We start from the raw sequence: 18,605 nt of genomic DNA on the forward strand, positions 1-18,605 counted from the left end.
ACATGGAACAGAGATAGCCTGCCCCAGCTGAGATCATACGGGACCGGCCAGACCAGCAGCAGTCACATGAGCAAGTCCAGGCAAGACCAGAAGAACCGCACAGCTGAACCAGCCCAAATTGCCCACATACAAAAACATGAGCTAAGTAAATTGTTGTCTTAAACCACTAAGTTTTGGGGTGAATTGCTATGCAAGGGTAGTAACTGAGCAAACACTGTTCAATCCTTCCTCTAGCCCATAGAAATGGGTACAAAGTCTTCCTTTGGATACAGTTGGCCTTATATCTCGGACTCAAATCTGATTTCCACTATTAAGTCCCAGAGCTCTCTTACCAGAGATTGCAAACTCTGGTTGCCTAAAGGGTCTAAGGGGGGATCTAAATGAGTAAGTTAAGCCTGGAAGGGACTTCAGTGAACAGATGAACTTTGTGAAGAGACAGCCTCCACTCTGCTCCAGCCTATTTTTATCACACAGGAATGAGATTCCAGTGTTTCCAGAGCTTTCTATTTTGCCAAAAAAAAAAAAAAAAAGGCTGAAAATTCATATTTTTCTGTAAATTGTTCATCTTTTTAAAGGTTGGCATCTAAAAATTATTTTAATGCTGTAGAGGACAAACACAATATGTTAGCCTAGGAGCTCTCAAATTTTAAACCCTGCCAGACTCAGATGCATGTTTCCTGCATGGGGCCCATTTGTTCTGAAATTCTTACACTTTTGCTCATAGTGTATGCTTTACCTAGGGTACACTAACACTTACCTCTACATGTTGCTTTTTTTCCCCAGGACTCATCCCAACTCATTCAACAGCAAATGTGCTGGGCATTGTTCCAATCACTGAAGAAACAACAGACAAAACACATTTAGAGCTTATATTCTATTCTAGTAATCATCTCTGGGGAATAAAATTATGGCTGATTTCTTTTTTTTTTTTTTTTACCTTTTACTTATTCTTGATTTTTTAAAAACCTAGAACATATTTTTTTCTATAAATAAAAACGGGGAAAAATAAATATGACATGTTGAACATTCAGAATTATTCTTTTTGGGATGCCTGGGTGGCTCAGTCAGTTAAGTGTCCAACTCTTGATCTCAGTTCAGGTCTTGATCTCAAGGTCGTGAGTTCAAGCCCTGTGTTGGGCTCTGGGCTGGGCGTGGAGTCTACTTAAAAAAAAAAAAAAAATTATTCTTTTCTAGAGCTTATCAGGTACTACTGTTTTCATCTTTAAGAGCCTTTGTTGTCTTTGCTGTAGAAGTGCAACAAAAGTCTTTCTTGTAGATTTATTATTTATACTCTGGCAGACCCACAGGCAGAGGTGGATTCACTGTGAAACTAATACAACTTAATATTCAGGGTCCTTCTCTTGCACAGAATATCTTCTAAGACCCTGTACCTAATTTTTTCTCCAACATTATTTATGAAAAATTTCAAATACACTGAAAAGTTAGTACAGTTATACTCTAAACACCCATATGCCCATCACCTAAACTCTACAACTAGCAATGTACTATATTTAGCACATACTTACCCATATATCCATGCCTCTTTCTATCCTTTAATCCATCCTTTTCTTTTTCTTTTTTTTTTTAAGAGAAAGAGAGTGCATGGGCATACATGAGCGGCGTTGAGGCGGGGGGAGGTGGGTGAGCAGAGGAAGAGGGAGAGAGAGAATCTTTTTTTTTTTTAAAGATTTTATTTATTTATTTGACACAGAGAGAGACAGCGAGAGAGGGAACACAAGCAGGGGGAGCGGGAGAGGGAGAAGCAGGCTTCCGGCTGAGCAGGGAGCCCGATGCGGGGCTCGATCCCAGGACCCTGGCATCATGACCCGAGCTGAAGGCAGACACTTAACGACTGAGCGACCCAGGCGCCCCAATAATCTGATTTTTTTTTTTTAAAGATTTTATTTATTTATTTGACAGAGAGAGACACAGCGAGAGAGGGAACACAAGCAGGGGGAGTGGGAGAGGGAGAAGCAGGCTTCCCGCTGAGCAGGGAGCCCGATGCGGGGCTCAATCCCAGGACCCTGAGATCATGACCTGAGCCGAAGGCAGACGCTTTAACGACTGAGCCACCCAGGCGCCCCCCAATAATCTGATTTTTTAAAAAGGACTTGAATAGACATTTCCCCAAAAAAGACATACAAAAGGCTAAGAGGTGTAGGAAAAAACTGCTCAACATTACTAATCACAGGGAAATGCAAGACAAAACCACAATGAGATATTATCTCACACCTGTAGGATGGCTGTTATAAAAAAAAAAAAAGACAACAAGTGTTGGCAAAGATGTGGAGAAATTGGAACCTTTGTATACTGCTGGCAATGTAAAATGGTCCAGTCACTACAGAAAACAGTATGGAAGTTTCTCAAAAAATTAAAAGTGTAACTACCGTATGATGCAGCAACTCCACTTCTGGGTATTTGTCCAAAAGAACTGAAATCAGGATCTCAGTACTATTCATGATAGCCAAGAAACAGACCTTAAATGTCTGTTGACAGATGAATGGATAAAGAAAATATGGTATATACTTATAATGGAATGCTACTTGGCCTTAAAAAGATGAAAATTCTGCAATATGCAACAACTCGGATGAACCTTGAGCTAAGTGAAATAAGCCAAACATAGAAAGACAAATACTGTATGACCACATTTCTATGAGGTATGTAAAATAGTCAAATTCACAGACTCAGAGAGTGGAATGGTGGTTGCCAGGGGCTGGGGTAAGGAGGAAATGGGAAGTTACTAATTAAGGGACATAAACTTTCAGTCAAGTAAGATGAATAAGCCCTAGAGATTGCTGTACAACAGTGTACCTACAGTCAACAGTAACACATTGTACACTTAAAAACTTGTCAAAAGGGGGGGCGCCTGGGTGGCTCAGTCGTTAAGCGTCTGCCTTCGGCTCAGGTCATGATCCCAGGATCCTGGGATCGAGCCCCGCATCGGGCTCCCCGCTCAGCGGGAAGCCTGCTTCTCCCTCTCCCACTCGCCCTGCTTGTGTTCCCTCTCTTGCTGTCTCTCTCTCTCTGTCAAATAAATAAATAAAATCTTTAAAAAAAAAAAAAAAAAAACTTGTCAAAAGGGTAGATCTCATGTTAAATATTCTTTCCACAATAATAAAAAAAAAAAAAGAAATGAAAGTACTGTAATACTATGAACAAGTATATGCCAGCCAATTAGATGACCTAGATGAGAGAGACACACACAAATTACCTAAAGGACTGAAGAAGAAATAGAAAATCTGAACAGGGGCGCCTGGGTGGCTCAGTCGGTTAAGCGGCTGCCTTCGGCTCAGGTCGTGATCCCAGGGTTCCGGGATCAAGCCCCACATCGGGCTCCCTGCTCAGCGGGGAGCCTGCTTCTCCCTCTCCCTCTGCCTGCCTCTCTGCCTACTTGTTCTCTCTATCTCTCTGTCAAATAAATAAATAAAATCTTAAAAAAAAAAAGAAAATCTGAACCTACAAAAAGCTAAGTGATTGAATCAGTAATCAAAACCCATTCAACAAAGAGAAGTCCATGTCAGATGATTTCACTGGTGAATTCTACCAAAAATGAATTAACAGGGGGTGCCTGGGTGGCTCAGTGGGTTGAGCCTCTGACTCTTGGTTTCAGCTCAGGTCATGATCTCAGGGTCGTGGGGTCAAACTCCGCATCAGGCTCTGTGCTCAGCGGGGAGTCTGCTTGTGATTCTCTCTCCTACTCCCTTTGCCCCTCCCCCATTTGCATTATCTTTCTCTCTCTCTCCCTCAAATAAATAAAAGAAATCTTTAAAAAATGAATTAACAGCAATCCTTCTCAAACTCTTCCAAAATTAGAAAGGGAGAGCATACTTTCTAAAACATTTTAGGAGGCCAGACTTACCCTGATACCAAAGGTAGACAAAGACACCACAAGAAAGAAAACTACAAACGAATATCATTGATGAATACAGATGCAAAACTCTTCAACAAAATTTAGAAAACTGAATTCCAGAACATATTGAAGGATTATATACTGTGATCAAATGGGATTTATTCCAGAAATGCAAGGCTGGTTTAACATATAAAATCAATGGAATACACTACATTAATCGAACAAAGGGAAAAAAAATTCACAGGATCATCTCAAAAAAAAAAAGAAAAGAAAAACATCTGACAAAACTCAACATGGCTCTAGCAGCCATGATGGAAACACTCAGCAGACCAGGAATAGAAGGGAAATTCCTCAATATGATAAAGGGCATTTATGAAAAACTCATAGTTCACATCATACCTAATGGTGAAAGACTGGATGCTTTCCCCCTAAGATCAGGGACAAGATAAGGATGCTCATTCTTACCACCGTTATTCAATATTTTACTAGTTTTACCCAGAGCAATTAGTCACGAAAAAAATAAAGACATCCTAATTGGATAAGGAGATGTAAAACTATCTCTGTTCACAGATGACATAATCTTGCACATAGAAAACTCAAAGAATCCATAAAATCTATTTTACTAGAGCTAATACATGAATTCAGCAGAGTTGCAAGATACAAGACTAATACAAAAATCAGTTGTGTTTCTATAAATCAGTCATGAAAAATAAAAAATGGAAATTAAGAAAACAATTCCACTTACAGTAGCAGTCAAAAGAATAAAAATTTAGGAATAAACACGACCAAGTGGGTGAAAAAACTTGTACGCTGAAAAGTACAAAACACTGCTGAAAAAAATGAAAGTACAGGGTGGAGGTGTTCATTCCTGGACTCTACTCCTCTCCATCCTGCCAATCTCTTGAGGTACCTCTATTTGCAGCCAATAAGCAAGAGAACACACCAATGCAGTTCACAAAGGATACGGAGTGGGATGGGGAAAGATGCAGAGTGAATCTGGAGAACAAATGGAAAATAACTAGCACATCTCATAATTCCAATGTTTGATGTCTTTGTGTGTTTCTGTTGCATTTTGTTTCTATCAGTGTTTACTCATGCTGCCTTTTTTCCTTGTGTGTTTTGTTTTGTTTTTACTGTGAGTTTACTGTGAGTTTTACTTGGAATTTTATCTGTGGGAGTTTTTTGAGGCCTGATTGACATTGCATTTCTCCACAGAAATTTGTAAATCCTTCTTCTGAGAGCCTTGAGGTTTTACCAGCCAGGCATACTTTACACTAAATTTTTGACTTGAGGTGTTTGGGACCACACGGTTTGCATAAATTCAGGCTTCAGACCTCCATAAGGGCTATGCCTGTGGTTCTACATTCTCCTTTCTCCTCTCCATGCAGGCAATGCCCTGGGAAGGTAGGCTTAATGCTGGTTCACTCTTATGTTGACAATGCAGCCCTTTGGGTTCTGTGTCAGATACACATGCTGATCCCTGTCATATCCCTTCTGTCTACCTCTGGTCTTCACTTCACTTGTGGTGGAAGGTTCTGTCTGAACACGGTCTCATCTTTGATTTCAGCCACAGTTCTGGTGGATATTTCCTAGCAAGCTCTCACTCAACTTATACCAACTGCATCCCACTTCAAGTGTACATATCCATATTTCTACTTTTGCTACAGGACCTTTGTCAAAGCCAGAGAATTTGGTCGGCTTGCATGCCAGGACAGCTCATATTTGAGGAGGGAGTTGACACCCCTGAATACAATCCTGAACCACCAGGAGAGGAAGCTGGTGGATAAATGTTCCAGCCTCTTGTCCTTTAGGTGGACAATCCTGGCAGGTATTCTGTCTGTTTCTCAAGATGCCCCTGCAGGATGTGCATGAGAACCTCATATAATCATCCTTATATGGCCCCCCACTTTCCCTTTCTAATCCTTCCCAATTTCTCACTATTTCTGCAATCACCTTCCAAATTAACTACATCCATGTAGTAGTTAGGGTCAACCTAAATGAAAACAGGATCCTGCCTTTATGCTTTTGCCAAAACGAGATTTCTTCTTCTTCTCTTTTTTCTCCTCCTTCCTTCTCCTCCTCCCCTTCTTCTTTTTCTTCTTCTCCCCTCCTTCTCCTCCCCCTCCTCTTCCTCCTCCTTCTTTTTAAATCATTTCTTCTTTCTCCCTGCTACAAGCTTATAAGGTATTTGGGATGGAGTGAATATGAGAGTTCTGGCATTTTCCAAATTTCACATTCAACTTGTAGCATCTTTAGTAGATAAAATTTATTCACTGTGCTATTACCTCACTGTAATGAAAGCTCCAGTCGAATTTCTGCAGCCATCATTATCTTCCTGGAAAATTAGAATGGGAAATTCATAAACATAGTTCCAGACTTCCCTCAAAAACAGTCGACGAGGGGCGCCTGGGTGGCTCAGTCGTTAAGCGTCTGCCTTCGGCTCAAGTCATGATCCCAGGGTCCTGGGATCGAGCCCCGCATCGGGCTCCCTGCTCCGTGGGAAGCCTGCTTCTCCCTCCCCCACTCCCCTGCTTGTGTTCCCTCTCTCGCTGTGTCTCTCTCTGTCAAATAAATAAATAAAATCTTAAAAAAACAAAAACAAAACAAAAAAAAAAAACAGTCGACGAGACAAAACTGTAAGTCAAGAGAACAGGTAAAGTGGAAAAGTGCTGGAATTTTACAACCACAGACACCTGATTCCAAAACAGTCACTGTGAGGGTAGCCATAAGGGGCAGAGCCTCATGCTGTCACCAGAGGGCAGCAGAGGCCAGGGAACAGGTGGAGAAGCATCTATCAAACAATGTAACCTGCCAGAGATCTGCCAGAGACAAGACTAACATTTATTGAGGCCTGTTACAAGTTGGGCATTGTGCTGGGCACAGTAAGAAATGATACAAAGTTCAAAGGCAGAGATCAGAAGCCAGAGCCAACGGAGGAATAGAACAGAGCGGAGTTAAGAGGGCAGGTCTTCAGGTCAGCCAAGAAACACCCAGAGACAGCATATCTGTAAGTACAAGCCCAGGGCCAGAAATAAACGTAATGGCTATGGGCCTGTCCTCTGCCAGGGCAGAGGTAAGATACGGTAAATTTCCAGGATCCCTGAGAGTCAGTCAGCCCTAATGTTTACACCAGTCAGAATTTAAATGGCCCTTTGCCCGAGCAAACATTAAACTTTCTTGATCATTTGTGAGTCTTCTCTCACTATAGAAATAAACATAATCAGGGGCGCCTGGGTGGCTCGGTCAGTTGAGCGTCCAACTCTTGATTTTGGCTCAGGTCATGGTCTCAGGGTTGTGAGATCAGGAGATGGAGCTGCATCATGCTCCCTGCTCAGTGGGGAGTCTGCTTCTCTTCCTTTCCCGGTCCCTCTGACACCCCCCACCCCCACCCCAGGGGCCCACGGGCTCCCTCTCTCTATAAAGTAAATAAATGTTAACAAAAAGCCATACACACAAAAACAAACAAACAAGAAACATAATCACATGCCATGAGTTCCAGGCTTTCCCATCATGCTAGCTGTGTTGGCATTTTGATCATGTCTTTGACTCTTCCTTACGTCTCTTGCACTTGATAATAAAATCCCTGGACTCTACCTGATGGTCACCGAGTAGGGAATGCACTATGCATGCCAACTCGCTTGAGGTTAATGGCCTCATGGCACTTATATTATTCTCTGTACAGTGAGGCTGACTGTCTTCCAAAGGAAGGCTCTGTGGAAATTCCTAACCCCCTGGAAAGTTCTAGTGGGCACAACAAGAAGCTCTGGGGGAATCTGTCCAATGTTCACTGAGTAGAACTTTTCATTAATAGATTGGCTTGGTTGCACTACTTTTTCCCCCCTAAATCTTATTACCACGCTATAAACTCGCTTGGATTTTGGCGTTTCTTACTCGTTGTTTCAGTCTTTTTACATAAGTCCCCCCCCCCAATTAATTTTTTTGCTCAAACTTGCTCATCTTAGACTTTTCTCCGGTGGACTTGCCCACGTACCCTAGTGAATCTCTTCCTTCGCTCCTCCTTTTTGTTTCCTCCTATCCCTGGGGCGTGATGCTCCGTGGTCAGATCTCCAGCACCACCGAGGAAGTGGAGGCTGTGATTTCTGCCGCTTGCACGGGCCCGACTCAGGAGTCTGTGGGACGGGAGGCTCAGACAGGTCGCACGTACCTCCAGGCTGCGAGCCACACGCATGAAGCCCCCGCGTGGCGTCCGGAGCAGGGACACGCAGCCGACCCCGGGGCTCCTTCCGGGTTGCCAGAGCCTCACCAACATTAGCTTCCGGCCTCTTCCGGTGCCGTTCCACTTCCGGTTCTGCCTCTTTGGGCGGGCAAACCCAGTCCGCCGCCGCCAGACCGGTTGAGTCAGACACTGAGTGTGGAGGACAGGTTCCCCAGGTGGGAACTGACGTGGGTGAGAAGACCTCTTGAGAAACTCTTTTACCTGCACTGAGCTAGCCTGAATTTCTCGTTCCCAGTGCGGGCATTTGTTGTCACAGCCTTCCCCCTTTGCTTTAGGAAAGCCCGTTGGCATGTCAGTTGGGGTCTGATGAACCCCAGAAGGAGCGCCTCCGCGGTGGTGTATCCAGGCAGTTGGTGGGAGTGACAACCCTCCGACCTCCACCCCAGGCGCCAGCAGAGAGGGGCGGTGTGGTCTGCAGAGAATTTTAAAACAGTAATAAGACCGAGTAAGAGGGTAAGAGTTGGTGAGCTTTTGACCATCACGATGCTCCCGCAAGTCTACACAGCCTGGTCAGTGATAAAATAAATGTTCCCTCCCCGCTGGACCAGCCGGCCGCCCCTCCCCGAGCCCATGACATCTGGTGAGGCACCATCAACAAGAGCAACAAACTTTGTTGATTTTCAGCGTTTTTATTTTTCAAAATATACAATTTATTTACACCTTTATTTCACAAGTGTAGTTTGCATATTTATTCTGAAAGTTTTAAATAACTCCACAGTAAACAGTACAAATCACAGGATCCCTCACACTGCTCTTTAGCCTTTACACTCGGCGAGTTTTCAGAAAATTTCAAGTAGTAACGGTTTGTGGGTAAGAAGGACACAAGAACAGGACAAAATTTTTTTACATAAGCCTGACATACAGGATTAGATAAGGCAGTCTGAGCAGCTACTTGGTCTGGGGCCAGACTAAGGGCATTTATATGGTTTATAAATAAGACTCTCTTATGAGCAGTGAGGGTTTTGGTTATGAGGAAGAAGGGGCAGGAACCTCATCTGCTGGGGGTGGTGCAGAGAAGCAAAAGGAGAGGGAGATAAGGCACGCAGGAAGGCTCCTTCTTGGTGTAAGGAGGCACTAGCTGGAAGGGTCCTGAGTGAGGGGGGTAGAGGCCCACCTATTCCAGGGGGAGGTCAAGAATGGCCAGACATGGGGTGGGGCTCCCACCCACAGAGAGGCCTCTTTAGCCTCCCCTGGGGAAAAGCTTTGTGATTCTGAAGGCAGGCGGGAGGAGGGCTAGAGAAGCTGGTGGTTCCTAAAGAAAGGGGCCTGGGCTCCCGTCAGCTTCGAGGCCATGCCGGCAACCCCGGGCCCATCTGCACGGGCAGGTGAGGGCCATGCGTGTGGGTGTTGGATGAGCTGCAGCCCGAAGCATATGGTGCTACAACTGGTGATTGGCTGGGGCAAAGGAACTGGAGGTGGCCTGTGGGAGGCATCATGTTGTCTCTTCTTGTGAGAGCCCTTCATCCACCTCAGTGCTGTCCACTCATCAGGAGAACAGCAAGAGCCACCAAACCCTCCCCAGGAAGGGAAGGTGAGGAAGACGAGGACACGGGCCCTGCAGACCCGCTCTTTGCAGCTCCACCATGGGGGGGGAGGGGTGTCCTACGAGTCCAAGGTGTAAGACACAGGTGGGACACAGGCTTGGCCCCAGAGGTCAGTTTCCTTCATTCCCCTTGGAAAATTCCCCGTTGACCAGGTCCTGAAGCAGTCCCGTGGGCTAAGGCTCAGGGCAGGGATGCTTGTGGAGAGGCTGGAATGCTCCAGGAAAGCGCTAGTCCCTGAGAGCTACTTGGTGGGTCAGGAGAGCCGTCTCAGGGTCAGTCCCAGTCTTCCTGGTCTCCCCAGCACCCCCACCAGGCACAAAGGCCTGACAAAGCCTGTCCTGCCTGGCCAAGCAAACCTTCTTTGCAGGGTCTGGATGGGGGTTGGGGGTGGGGCAGGGGCCACGGCCGGGCTGAGGGCAGGACGGTGGGGCTGGGAGTTGTCATTGCATCTTCAGGTGGGGTTCTTCCGGTATAAGGGTGTGGAAGAAGTGATCCCACAATTTAGAGCTGATGCCATATCCTAGAGAGGGAGACAAATGGGGAGAATATGAGGCAGTGGTGAAGAAGTGCGAGGGATTTCCTCGGGAAGGGAGCCTAGGGAGGGCCAGCGCGTAGGCAACATTTGAACATCTGTCCCCGCTGGCCTTCCCAACTCTCAGGGCCATCCTGGCAGAAGTCCAGAGCCCGGTACTTGTGTTTCTAGCCTCCCGAGGATGCCATTAGAATAAACCCAAGTTCCTTATCCGTCCTGAGTTCTGGGGAGAGCCTGGCCCCCGTCTGATGCTTGCCCTCTCTCTCTCTCACACTTCAGCCTCTTCCTTCTCTTTGGAGATGCCAAGTTCATTCCTGCTTCAGAGGCTGGAACAGAGGCTTTGCACCTGTTGCTCCTGGGATACTCTTTCCCCAGACACTGGATGCTGGCTCCTCCTAGTGACGCCTCAGCAGTAAAGACAGCTCTGCACAGACACCTTCCCGGACCACTCGACCTAGTGCTGTGCTGTCCGAGGTGGGAGCCCCTGGCCCATGTAGCTGCTGAGCACCTACCACGTGGCTAGAGCTATGGAGGCACTAGATTCCTAATTTCATTTTATTTCAATTGACTTAGGGGCGCCTGGGTGGCTCAGTTGGTTAAGCGACTGCCTTCCGCTCAGGTCATGATCCTGGAGTCCCGGGATCGAGTCCCACATCGGGCTCCCTGCTCAGCAGGGAGTCTGCTTCTCCCTCTGACCCTCCTCCCTCTCGTGCTCTCTCTCATTCTCTCTCTCGTAAATAAATAAAAAAAAATTAAAAAATAAAAAAAAATATTTTAATTGACTTAAATTTCAATTTGAAAACGCAGTGCTGATTGAGTTACTGGAAAACTTTTAAGCACGTTTATGACAACTCACATATATGAATCTACTTTTTTGGCTTTTTTTATAGTCAATTTTTATAAACTCTAAATATAGATCAAGTATTTCTAATGAAAACTTAGCACTTGAATCGAGATGTGCTCTAAGTGCAAAGTACACACCAGATGTCGAAGACTTGATATACGACAAAGAATGTAATATATCTCATTAGCTATTTTTTATATTGGTTACAGGTTGAAATGACGATATTTTGGTTGTATTTGGCTTAATATATTATTAAAACTAATTATATCTGGGGTGCCTGGATGGCTCAGTTGGTTGGGTGTCTGCCTTTGGCTCGGGTCATGATCTCAGGGGTCCTGGGATCAAGTCCTGCATTGGGCTCTCTGTTCAGCGGGGAGCCTACTTCTCCCTCTGCCCCTCCCCCTGCTCGTGCTTCTTCTCTCTCTCTCTCAAATAAATAAATAAAAATCTTTTTAAAAATTAGAAAAAACTAATTATATCTGTTTAATTTTTCTTGTCAGTGTAGCTACTAGAAAATTTAAAATCACATCTGTGACTCGCATTATATTTTGTTAGACAGAGCTGGACCCTCCCCCACATCCTGTTGGTTTCTTTTCTCTGTGGCCTTTAACACTGCCTAAAATTATCTTTGCTAATTTATTGATTTCCTGTTTGTCTCCCAGTGAGCAGGGTGGGAGCCCCAGACTAGCCTTACCGTGGATCTCCGGTACCCAGAACAGTGCCTGGCCCTTGCTAGGGGCTCAGTGGTGGCTGTCAAATAAATAAGTAAGCAAATGGAGGAGGCAGGGATGTGCGGGCCTCACCTGACTTCTGATGTGCAAAGTGATGCTTGGCGTGGTGGGCCTTCATGTTGTACAGGTAGGAGCCCTTGTGCGGCGAGCCGAAGTGCAGGTAGTAATGGATCATGTCATAGATGACGTAGCCCAGGAGGCCCCCGGCAAACATAGTGCCCCCCACCGCCTCGGGCAGGAGGAGCCGTAGGATTACATAGAAGAAGGCAATGCCCAGAGAAGCCGGCACGGGGGGGAAGACCAGGCGGGATTCATCGAAGGGTGCCTGTGGATGGAGAGGCTCACATGTCAGAAGACAGCCGGGCCGGCCTGCCTGTAGTCTCAGAAAGGCAGAGGATAGAGGCAGAGCAGCCCGCCCATTCCAGCGAGGTGGCAGCAGCCTGTCACGCATGGGGGGGCCTGGCACCTTCGGTGGCCTTGGGGAGGGCAGGCCACCATGCTTGAGAGCCCTCGAGAGACTGTCCTGCTCCCAATTTCCAAGCCAGGACGGGACCTGGAAGCCTGTCCAAGTATATGGTGGTGGACGGGATGTTCACGGCTCAGAGTCCTGCTTTATGCTCATGAGGCCACTTCGGCTCTGGAATTTGCAAAGTGCTAGAGAGGAGCCCCACCACCAGACTGAGGCCTGACGTTGTCCGGGAGGGTAGCACTCCAGCAAGCTGAGGTTAATGCAGGCCCACAGGGAGGAATGGTACTGGAAGTGTTCATGGATACGTTCTCCCCATCCCTACATCCTAATGGGAGCCCTTCTTGGTTCCAAGGGGGTGTAGTCACAGTGAACCAGACAAAAGAGCCAAGCATCAGGCTCTGGAGCTTCAGAAGCCAAGGGCCAGGCATAGGGGTAAGATTTCAGAGACGCCTTGGTGAGTATTCTGAGAAGAGACAGACCCTCTCTGGGCTGGGGGGGAAAGAGTAAGAGAAAGCAGGTGATAGCCACAGAGCAATGTGCTGATGTGGGCCTCCCTCGCCCCAGGACCAGCTCCTCGAAGAAGGAGGCAGGAAGGGAGGGAAGGGGGGAAGGAGAAAAGAAGGAAAGGATGCCCCGGGAGAGGCAGAGAACAGCACCGTGCAGGAACTGAGATGCAGGAACTGAGAGGCAGCCAGGGGGATGCAGCCTCCTCAGTCAGCCCTGGCTTCTGCTCCCAGCCTCTGGATGACATACTGTCTGTCCCCGAAGAGCCCCAGGGTGGTGGAGGGTTGAGCACAGGGACTCTGGAGTTCACAGAACAGGGCACAACCTCCTGGCTGTGCCAGGTGTGACTCTGGGCAAGTTCCTCAGTTTCTTAATTTCTCCAAGCCTCAGTTTGCTGCTCTGTGGAATGGGGAGAACTGTGGCACCATCTTCAGAAGGAAACTCCCCAAGGGCCACGACTTTTTACTGCTTTGCCCAACGGTGTCTAGAACAGTGCCCACACATGGTGAGCACTGGGTAAACATTTGTCAAATGAATGAATGAACTCGTTGCTGTGAGGATGATCTCTGAAATGTACCTGCAGCGTGCCTGGCATTAGTAAGGACAGTGGGCAGGCACGCACGCTCTCGAAGCCCACGCCCGGGTCAGATGGGGACCCAGTCACCCCTCCGAGCAACATGGAGTGCCCTGATTGCCTCTTGCTCCCCAGCTGACCCCCACAAAGACCTGCGGCCCCCCTGCGCTGGGGACAGCTGCCAGGCCCCAGGCGGGAGGCTGCCCGCTCACCTTGTGGTGCTGGCCGTGCAAGATGAAGTGCAGCATGATGAGGTAACGGCTGTCGCTGGGGGGCTTCATGTGGAACAGGAAGCGGTGGATGAGGTACTCTAGCAGGCTCCAGAGGAGCATCCCCAGCACGAAGAGGCCCGGGAACACAGACTCAGGCATGGCTACCGAGTACTCTGCAGAACGGCAGGAGAGAGAGAGAGGCCAGAGTCAGGGCAGACGGCCCCGGGGGGCAGTGATGGCTGGTGGCTCCAGGCATCCTGTCTCTCTGCCCCATCACCTTGGGAGTAGCTGCTCTCCGTCCAGCAGCTGTGGGGCCGGGCCACACTGGATGGGGCTCTTGGGTCAAAATGGGAAGGAGGCCGTGAGGATCTGTCCTGGGCTGGGAGGGGTCCTCTCAGGGAACAATGGTGCTGCCGGCCAGAGGTCTGAGATCTTCCTTGGGGGGACTAGGAGGAGCAGATGTTGCCAGTGCTGGAAATTTCCCTGGTGCTGTGGTCCGAGTGTCCTCCCCGCCAAATTCTTATGTGAACCGAAACCTCACTGCCAATGGGAAGGTATTGGGAGGTGGGGCCTTTGGGGGGCTCTTAGGTCATGAGGGTGGAGCCATCATGAACAGGACTAGTGCCCTCATAAAAGAGACCCCACTGAGCTCCTCCCTGTTTCGGCCATGTGAGGATACAACAAGAAGTTTGGGACCTGCAAGGGGGCCCCTCACCTGACCAGGCTGGCATCCTGATCTTGGACTTTCAGTCTTTGGAACTCTGAGCAATCAATTTCTGTTTTTTATAAGCCACCCAGTCTGCGATGTTTTGTTAAAGCAGTCCAAATGGCTGACATGCCTGGGAAGGGTGACCTTGCTTTAGTGGCATTGGGGAGAGGGAGGGTCCCCAACTAAGACCAGGGGACTATTGATGAAAGATGTTTTAACAAAAAGGGACGGGGGAGGGAGGGGCAGGAGGGACAGAAAAACCCAAGTACAGAAATCTCAACAGACAAGACTTGAAATCATAGCATACGAGGGAGACGTGGAAAACCTGAAGATGATTCGCCTGGAGACCAGAAGACTGGAGAGATGGACTTGTCATCAAGTGTGAGGTTCCCCACCCCCAACCCTCCGATGACAGTCTTGGAAGCTCTCATTTCTTGTCCCCATTCACTCTTGGCTTCACAGGGACACCAGCTCCGGTCACCGTTTTCTCCACGCCTATTCTCATTCCGAGTTATACTTTCCTCCATAAGCCATTGCTTTGGCCAGGCTTCCTCTCCCTTTTGAAAAATAACAGCCTTCTTGAAATATAATTCACATATCCTACAATTCACCCCCTTAAAGTGTACAGTTCAGTGGTTTCTTTCATATATTCAGTATTGTGCAACCAATCAGCGGTCAATTCTAGAACATTTCTATCACCCCAGAAAGAAACCCTGTCTCTGTTAGCAGTCACTCCTCATTCCTCCGCACTCCTGCTGTTTCCCAGCCCCTAGAAACCACAAACCTGCCTTTGGTCTACAGATTTGCCTACGCTGGACACCCCATATAAGCGGAATCCTACCATGTGTGGTCTTTTATGACTGGCTTTTTTAACATATACTATTTTCAAGGCTCATCCATGTTGTAGCATGGATCCGGACTTCATTCCTTTTCAAGGCTGAATATTTTTCCATTTGTATGGATGTACCACCTCTGTTTATCCGTTCCTCAGTTGATGGACATCTGGGCTATTTCTACTTTGGGGCTATTACGGTAAATGCTGCTATGAGCATTCAAGTACAAGTTTTTGTGTGCGCGTGGTTTCCGTTGTCCTGGGGATAAGCCTAGGAGTGAAGTTCCTGGGTCATATCGTAACTAAATTTAATCTTCTGATTTTTGTGCACTGTTTCAGGGGAGCCCGTCCACAGCTTCTCAGATTCTTGAAGGATTTACGACCGATATAGTTAGAATACACAGCTCCTCTCCCCGCCTGCTGGGTCACTTGGCTTTTCTCCTCTTCTCTAGATGCCCCTTGTCAGGTGCCATCATGGAAATGCTGCCTCTGTCCCCAGCATCAGAGCCTTGATCCTCTACTCTCGCACACTCTCTACTGGATCCTGGAAGTCGGCCACACCCACAAGCCACCCCCGCCCCCCCGCCTCCATCCCCACCCAGACCTCCACCTTCACCCCGGTCCTGGACAGCCATTGGCTCCTGGGCACCTCCAGATGGCTGTCCACAGGCCCCCAAAGTCAACAGCTCTGAAGTGAGGCCAATCCTCCTCCACTTCTTCCTGCCCATCCTGTCACCCTAGGTTGCTCCTCTTGGGTTTCTTCCTCAGCCAGAGGTTCCAACATCCACATGTTGGCTTAACTTATCCCTCCCTCCTGCATCCACCCAGGCACCAGGCCCTGTGGGTTCTCCCTCTTTAACATCTCTTGGCAAAGTAAAAGAAGCCAGATATGAAAGTCCACATGTTGTACAATTCCACCTGTATGGAATGTCCAGAATTGGCAAATGTACGGAGGCAGAAGGTATATTTGGTGGTTACCAGGGGCTGAGGGAAGGGGAGATGGGGAGCGACTACTCAGTGGGCATGGGGTTTCCTTTTGGGGTGGTGAAAATGTTCTGGAACTAGGCCGAGGCGGTGGCTGTACCCCGTCACAAATGTACTAAATGCCACTGAATTGATCACTTTAAAATGGTTAACTTTATGTTATGGGATTCTCATCTCAATTTTAAAAAATCTCTCCGGTCGATTCACTGCTCTTAAATCTCCTACCACCTTATCACCTCTTGCCCAATGAGGCATCTGCCTCCCATCCCAATCTCCTGTGTCCATGCACTGTTCAGACTCTTCAATGGTGCCTCATTACCTTTAAGGTAAAGTGCAAACCCCCAGCAGGGCACTCAAAGTCCCTCGAGACCCGTGCTGCCGGCCACATCCCTGCCTCGTTTCCCTGTGCACCTGTCCTGGGGCCAAATCAGAGCCCTTGTGGCTCCTTAGATGTACCTCATCCTCCTTCCTCCCCACTCTCACCATATGCCTAATTTTGCTCATATTTTCTTTACTTCCCTCCCTGCCCCCTTATCCTTGGAGATTCAGCCCAGGTGTCTGCCTCGAGAAGCCTCCGAAGATGCCCTTGATCCCCACCTGGGCTGGTTTCGGAGCTCCTGCCCCGCCCTTCACATCATGCTTTTCACGCTGCACTGTGGCTGTTTTACCCTTCGTCCCCATTTTACGGGCAGAGTGGGCCCCTCGTGGATGACCACAGGTGGCTGCTGAGGAAGGAAGAAAGCCCAGGAAGGCAGGGGGAGGAGGTGACCTTCTGGCTCTTTGAAACAGAATCTAGGCCCAGCCCCATTCGACAAAACAATGAAGGACCAATGTGAACCTGACCTTTTGTCCCAGGCCGAGCTGCGGGGTGGGGGAAAGGGTGAGCAGTAACCATAAGAGAGCCCTGAAGGCTTCTCAAATGGGACCATACTGCTGACTGCTGACTCAGTGGGGTTGGAGGAGGGAGCAGTGGCCTTCTGCAACCCCTCCCCCACCCAGGGCCTTCCAGCCAAATCCCTAGCAATTGGCACCCGAAGTCTGGCTTGCTCCTCAGTCCACTTGTTCCTAACCTGCAGCTCTGCAGATGACTGTCCCACAGAGGTGAGCTCAGCGGGTGGAAGTTCATCAGGATGTCAACCTAAGCTGTGTCCACATTTGGTACAAGATGCTTGCCTAATAGCTTTGTGTGAGAGGCCGTCCGACCTTGGTGGGGCTGCTCAGGTAGGAAAGAAAGCCCTCCTTCCAGGGAAGCTCTGACACCTCTGGGGGTCCTTCAGAACACTCTGGTGAAGTACACTGAGCACAGGCTTTGGATTTGCAGACCTGGGTTCAAATCCTGGCTCTGCACCACCTCGGTGTTTTCTCAACAGTAAAATATCCTACCTACCATGAAAGGCTGTTGTTAGGATGGAGGAAACAGAATACCTGATTATATGATGAGGATATATATTATATAGTAAGACTAATATATAATTATATGTTAATACTGATAATAATATGCTCCTCATATATAATAAGTAGCCTCTGTGATTTTCAAATGGGACCATTTAAATTTAAGTGTGAGGCAAAATACATCTAAGTTCTAACTTGTGCCCACCTTGTCTTGATGCTCCTTGTAGAGTTCTGGAGGGTCCCTGGTTGAAGAAGGAGGTTCCCAGCCCAGCCCCCTGCCTCCCCCCTCCCACAGTGCAGGAGCCCTACCTTGCTGCTTAGCTCTCTTGGCAGCAGGGAAGGGACTGGACACGCAGGAACATTCCCTGGCCACAGACTTTGGTCTTGACCTTTGCTCGGGCTCCCACCACAGAGTCCCGGTGGCGGCCTGCATCCCAGGGGGGTGGCCTGCAACCCAAGGGTGCTGCTTGGCCATGGTTCTGGCGTGGTCCTCACTCTAACCTGCTCCCAGGAACCACTCTGGGGGCCATCCTAAATTTGCAGAACCCCTCTGCCTTTCCAAGCATTTTCACACACGCGTCTAGGAATTTCAGCATTGAACTGGTACCTCCATTCAGCTTCTCCGGCTCCTTGGCACCCTGACTTGTCTGCCTGTATTTCCGTGTACCCTCTGTCCAGCAGCTGCACTGGGACCCTGCTGAGCATCCCCTCCCCTCCTTCTGTGGTTCTTGTCCTCTCTGCATGGGGTCTGTGCCTCGCTTGATGAGTTAGGGGATGAGGGAGGGCTGTGGACACCTCTCTCTCATGCAATCATTGCTGGCCTTGCAGTCACAGACTCTACCCTGGACCTCTATCAGATAGCACAGTTCAGCTCTCTGCAGAGGCCTGCCTTCGGACCCAGCCCTCAAATCACTCTCCCTGCACGCAGAAGAGTCCCCTCCTATAGGTCAAGTCTCTGCCCGCCCCCTCACCCCAGCATCAGCCCTGTCGGCCCATCCGGCCGGAGCTGGTACCGAGTGGCATCTCTGGAGGAATCGTGCAGAGGGACCTGGGCCAAAGCTCTGGCGTCCCCCACCCCCTCCGGCTGCCAGCCTTGGCGGCCCGGCCACTGTTGGTGATTGTTAGAGCAGCACCGAGTGGACAGTGGGCGATTCAGTGAGCAGCCCTTCTGAGCAACAAGCCCCGTGCTGT

At 48.5% G+C, this 18,605-nt stretch overlaps 1 protein-coding gene across 1 annotated transcript in view; it reads right to left on the reverse strand.

Annotated features, from left to right (window-relative positions):
* Positions 1 to 8,703: 8,703 nt before the first annotated feature.
* Positions 8,704 to 18,605, reverse strand: part of FA2H (fatty acid 2-hydroxylase) — a 49,602-nt gene continuing 39,700 nt past the window's right edge. Inside the window, exons 5-7 of the mRNA XM_032424344.1 lie at positions 13,498 to 13,670; positions 11,811 to 12,063; positions 8,704 to 10,151 (exon numbers count right to left, since the gene is read on the reverse strand). Of these exons, the coding sequence (XP_032280235.1) occupies positions 10,072 to 10,151; positions 11,811 to 12,063; positions 13,498 to 13,670 (506 nt within the window). The 3' untranslated portion in view covers positions 8,704 to 10,071. The remainder of the gene's footprint in view (positions 10,152 to 11,810; positions 12,064 to 13,497; positions 13,671 to 18,605) is intronic.

Source organism: Phoca vitulina, unplaced genomic scaffold (genome assembly GCF_004348235.1).
Source record: "Phoca vitulina isolate PV1807 unplaced genomic scaffold, GSC_HSeal_1.0 scaffold30, whole genome shotgun sequence".
NCBI classification, from domain to species: domain Eukaryota; kingdom Metazoa; phylum Chordata; class Mammalia; order Carnivora; family Phocidae; genus Phoca; species Phoca vitulina.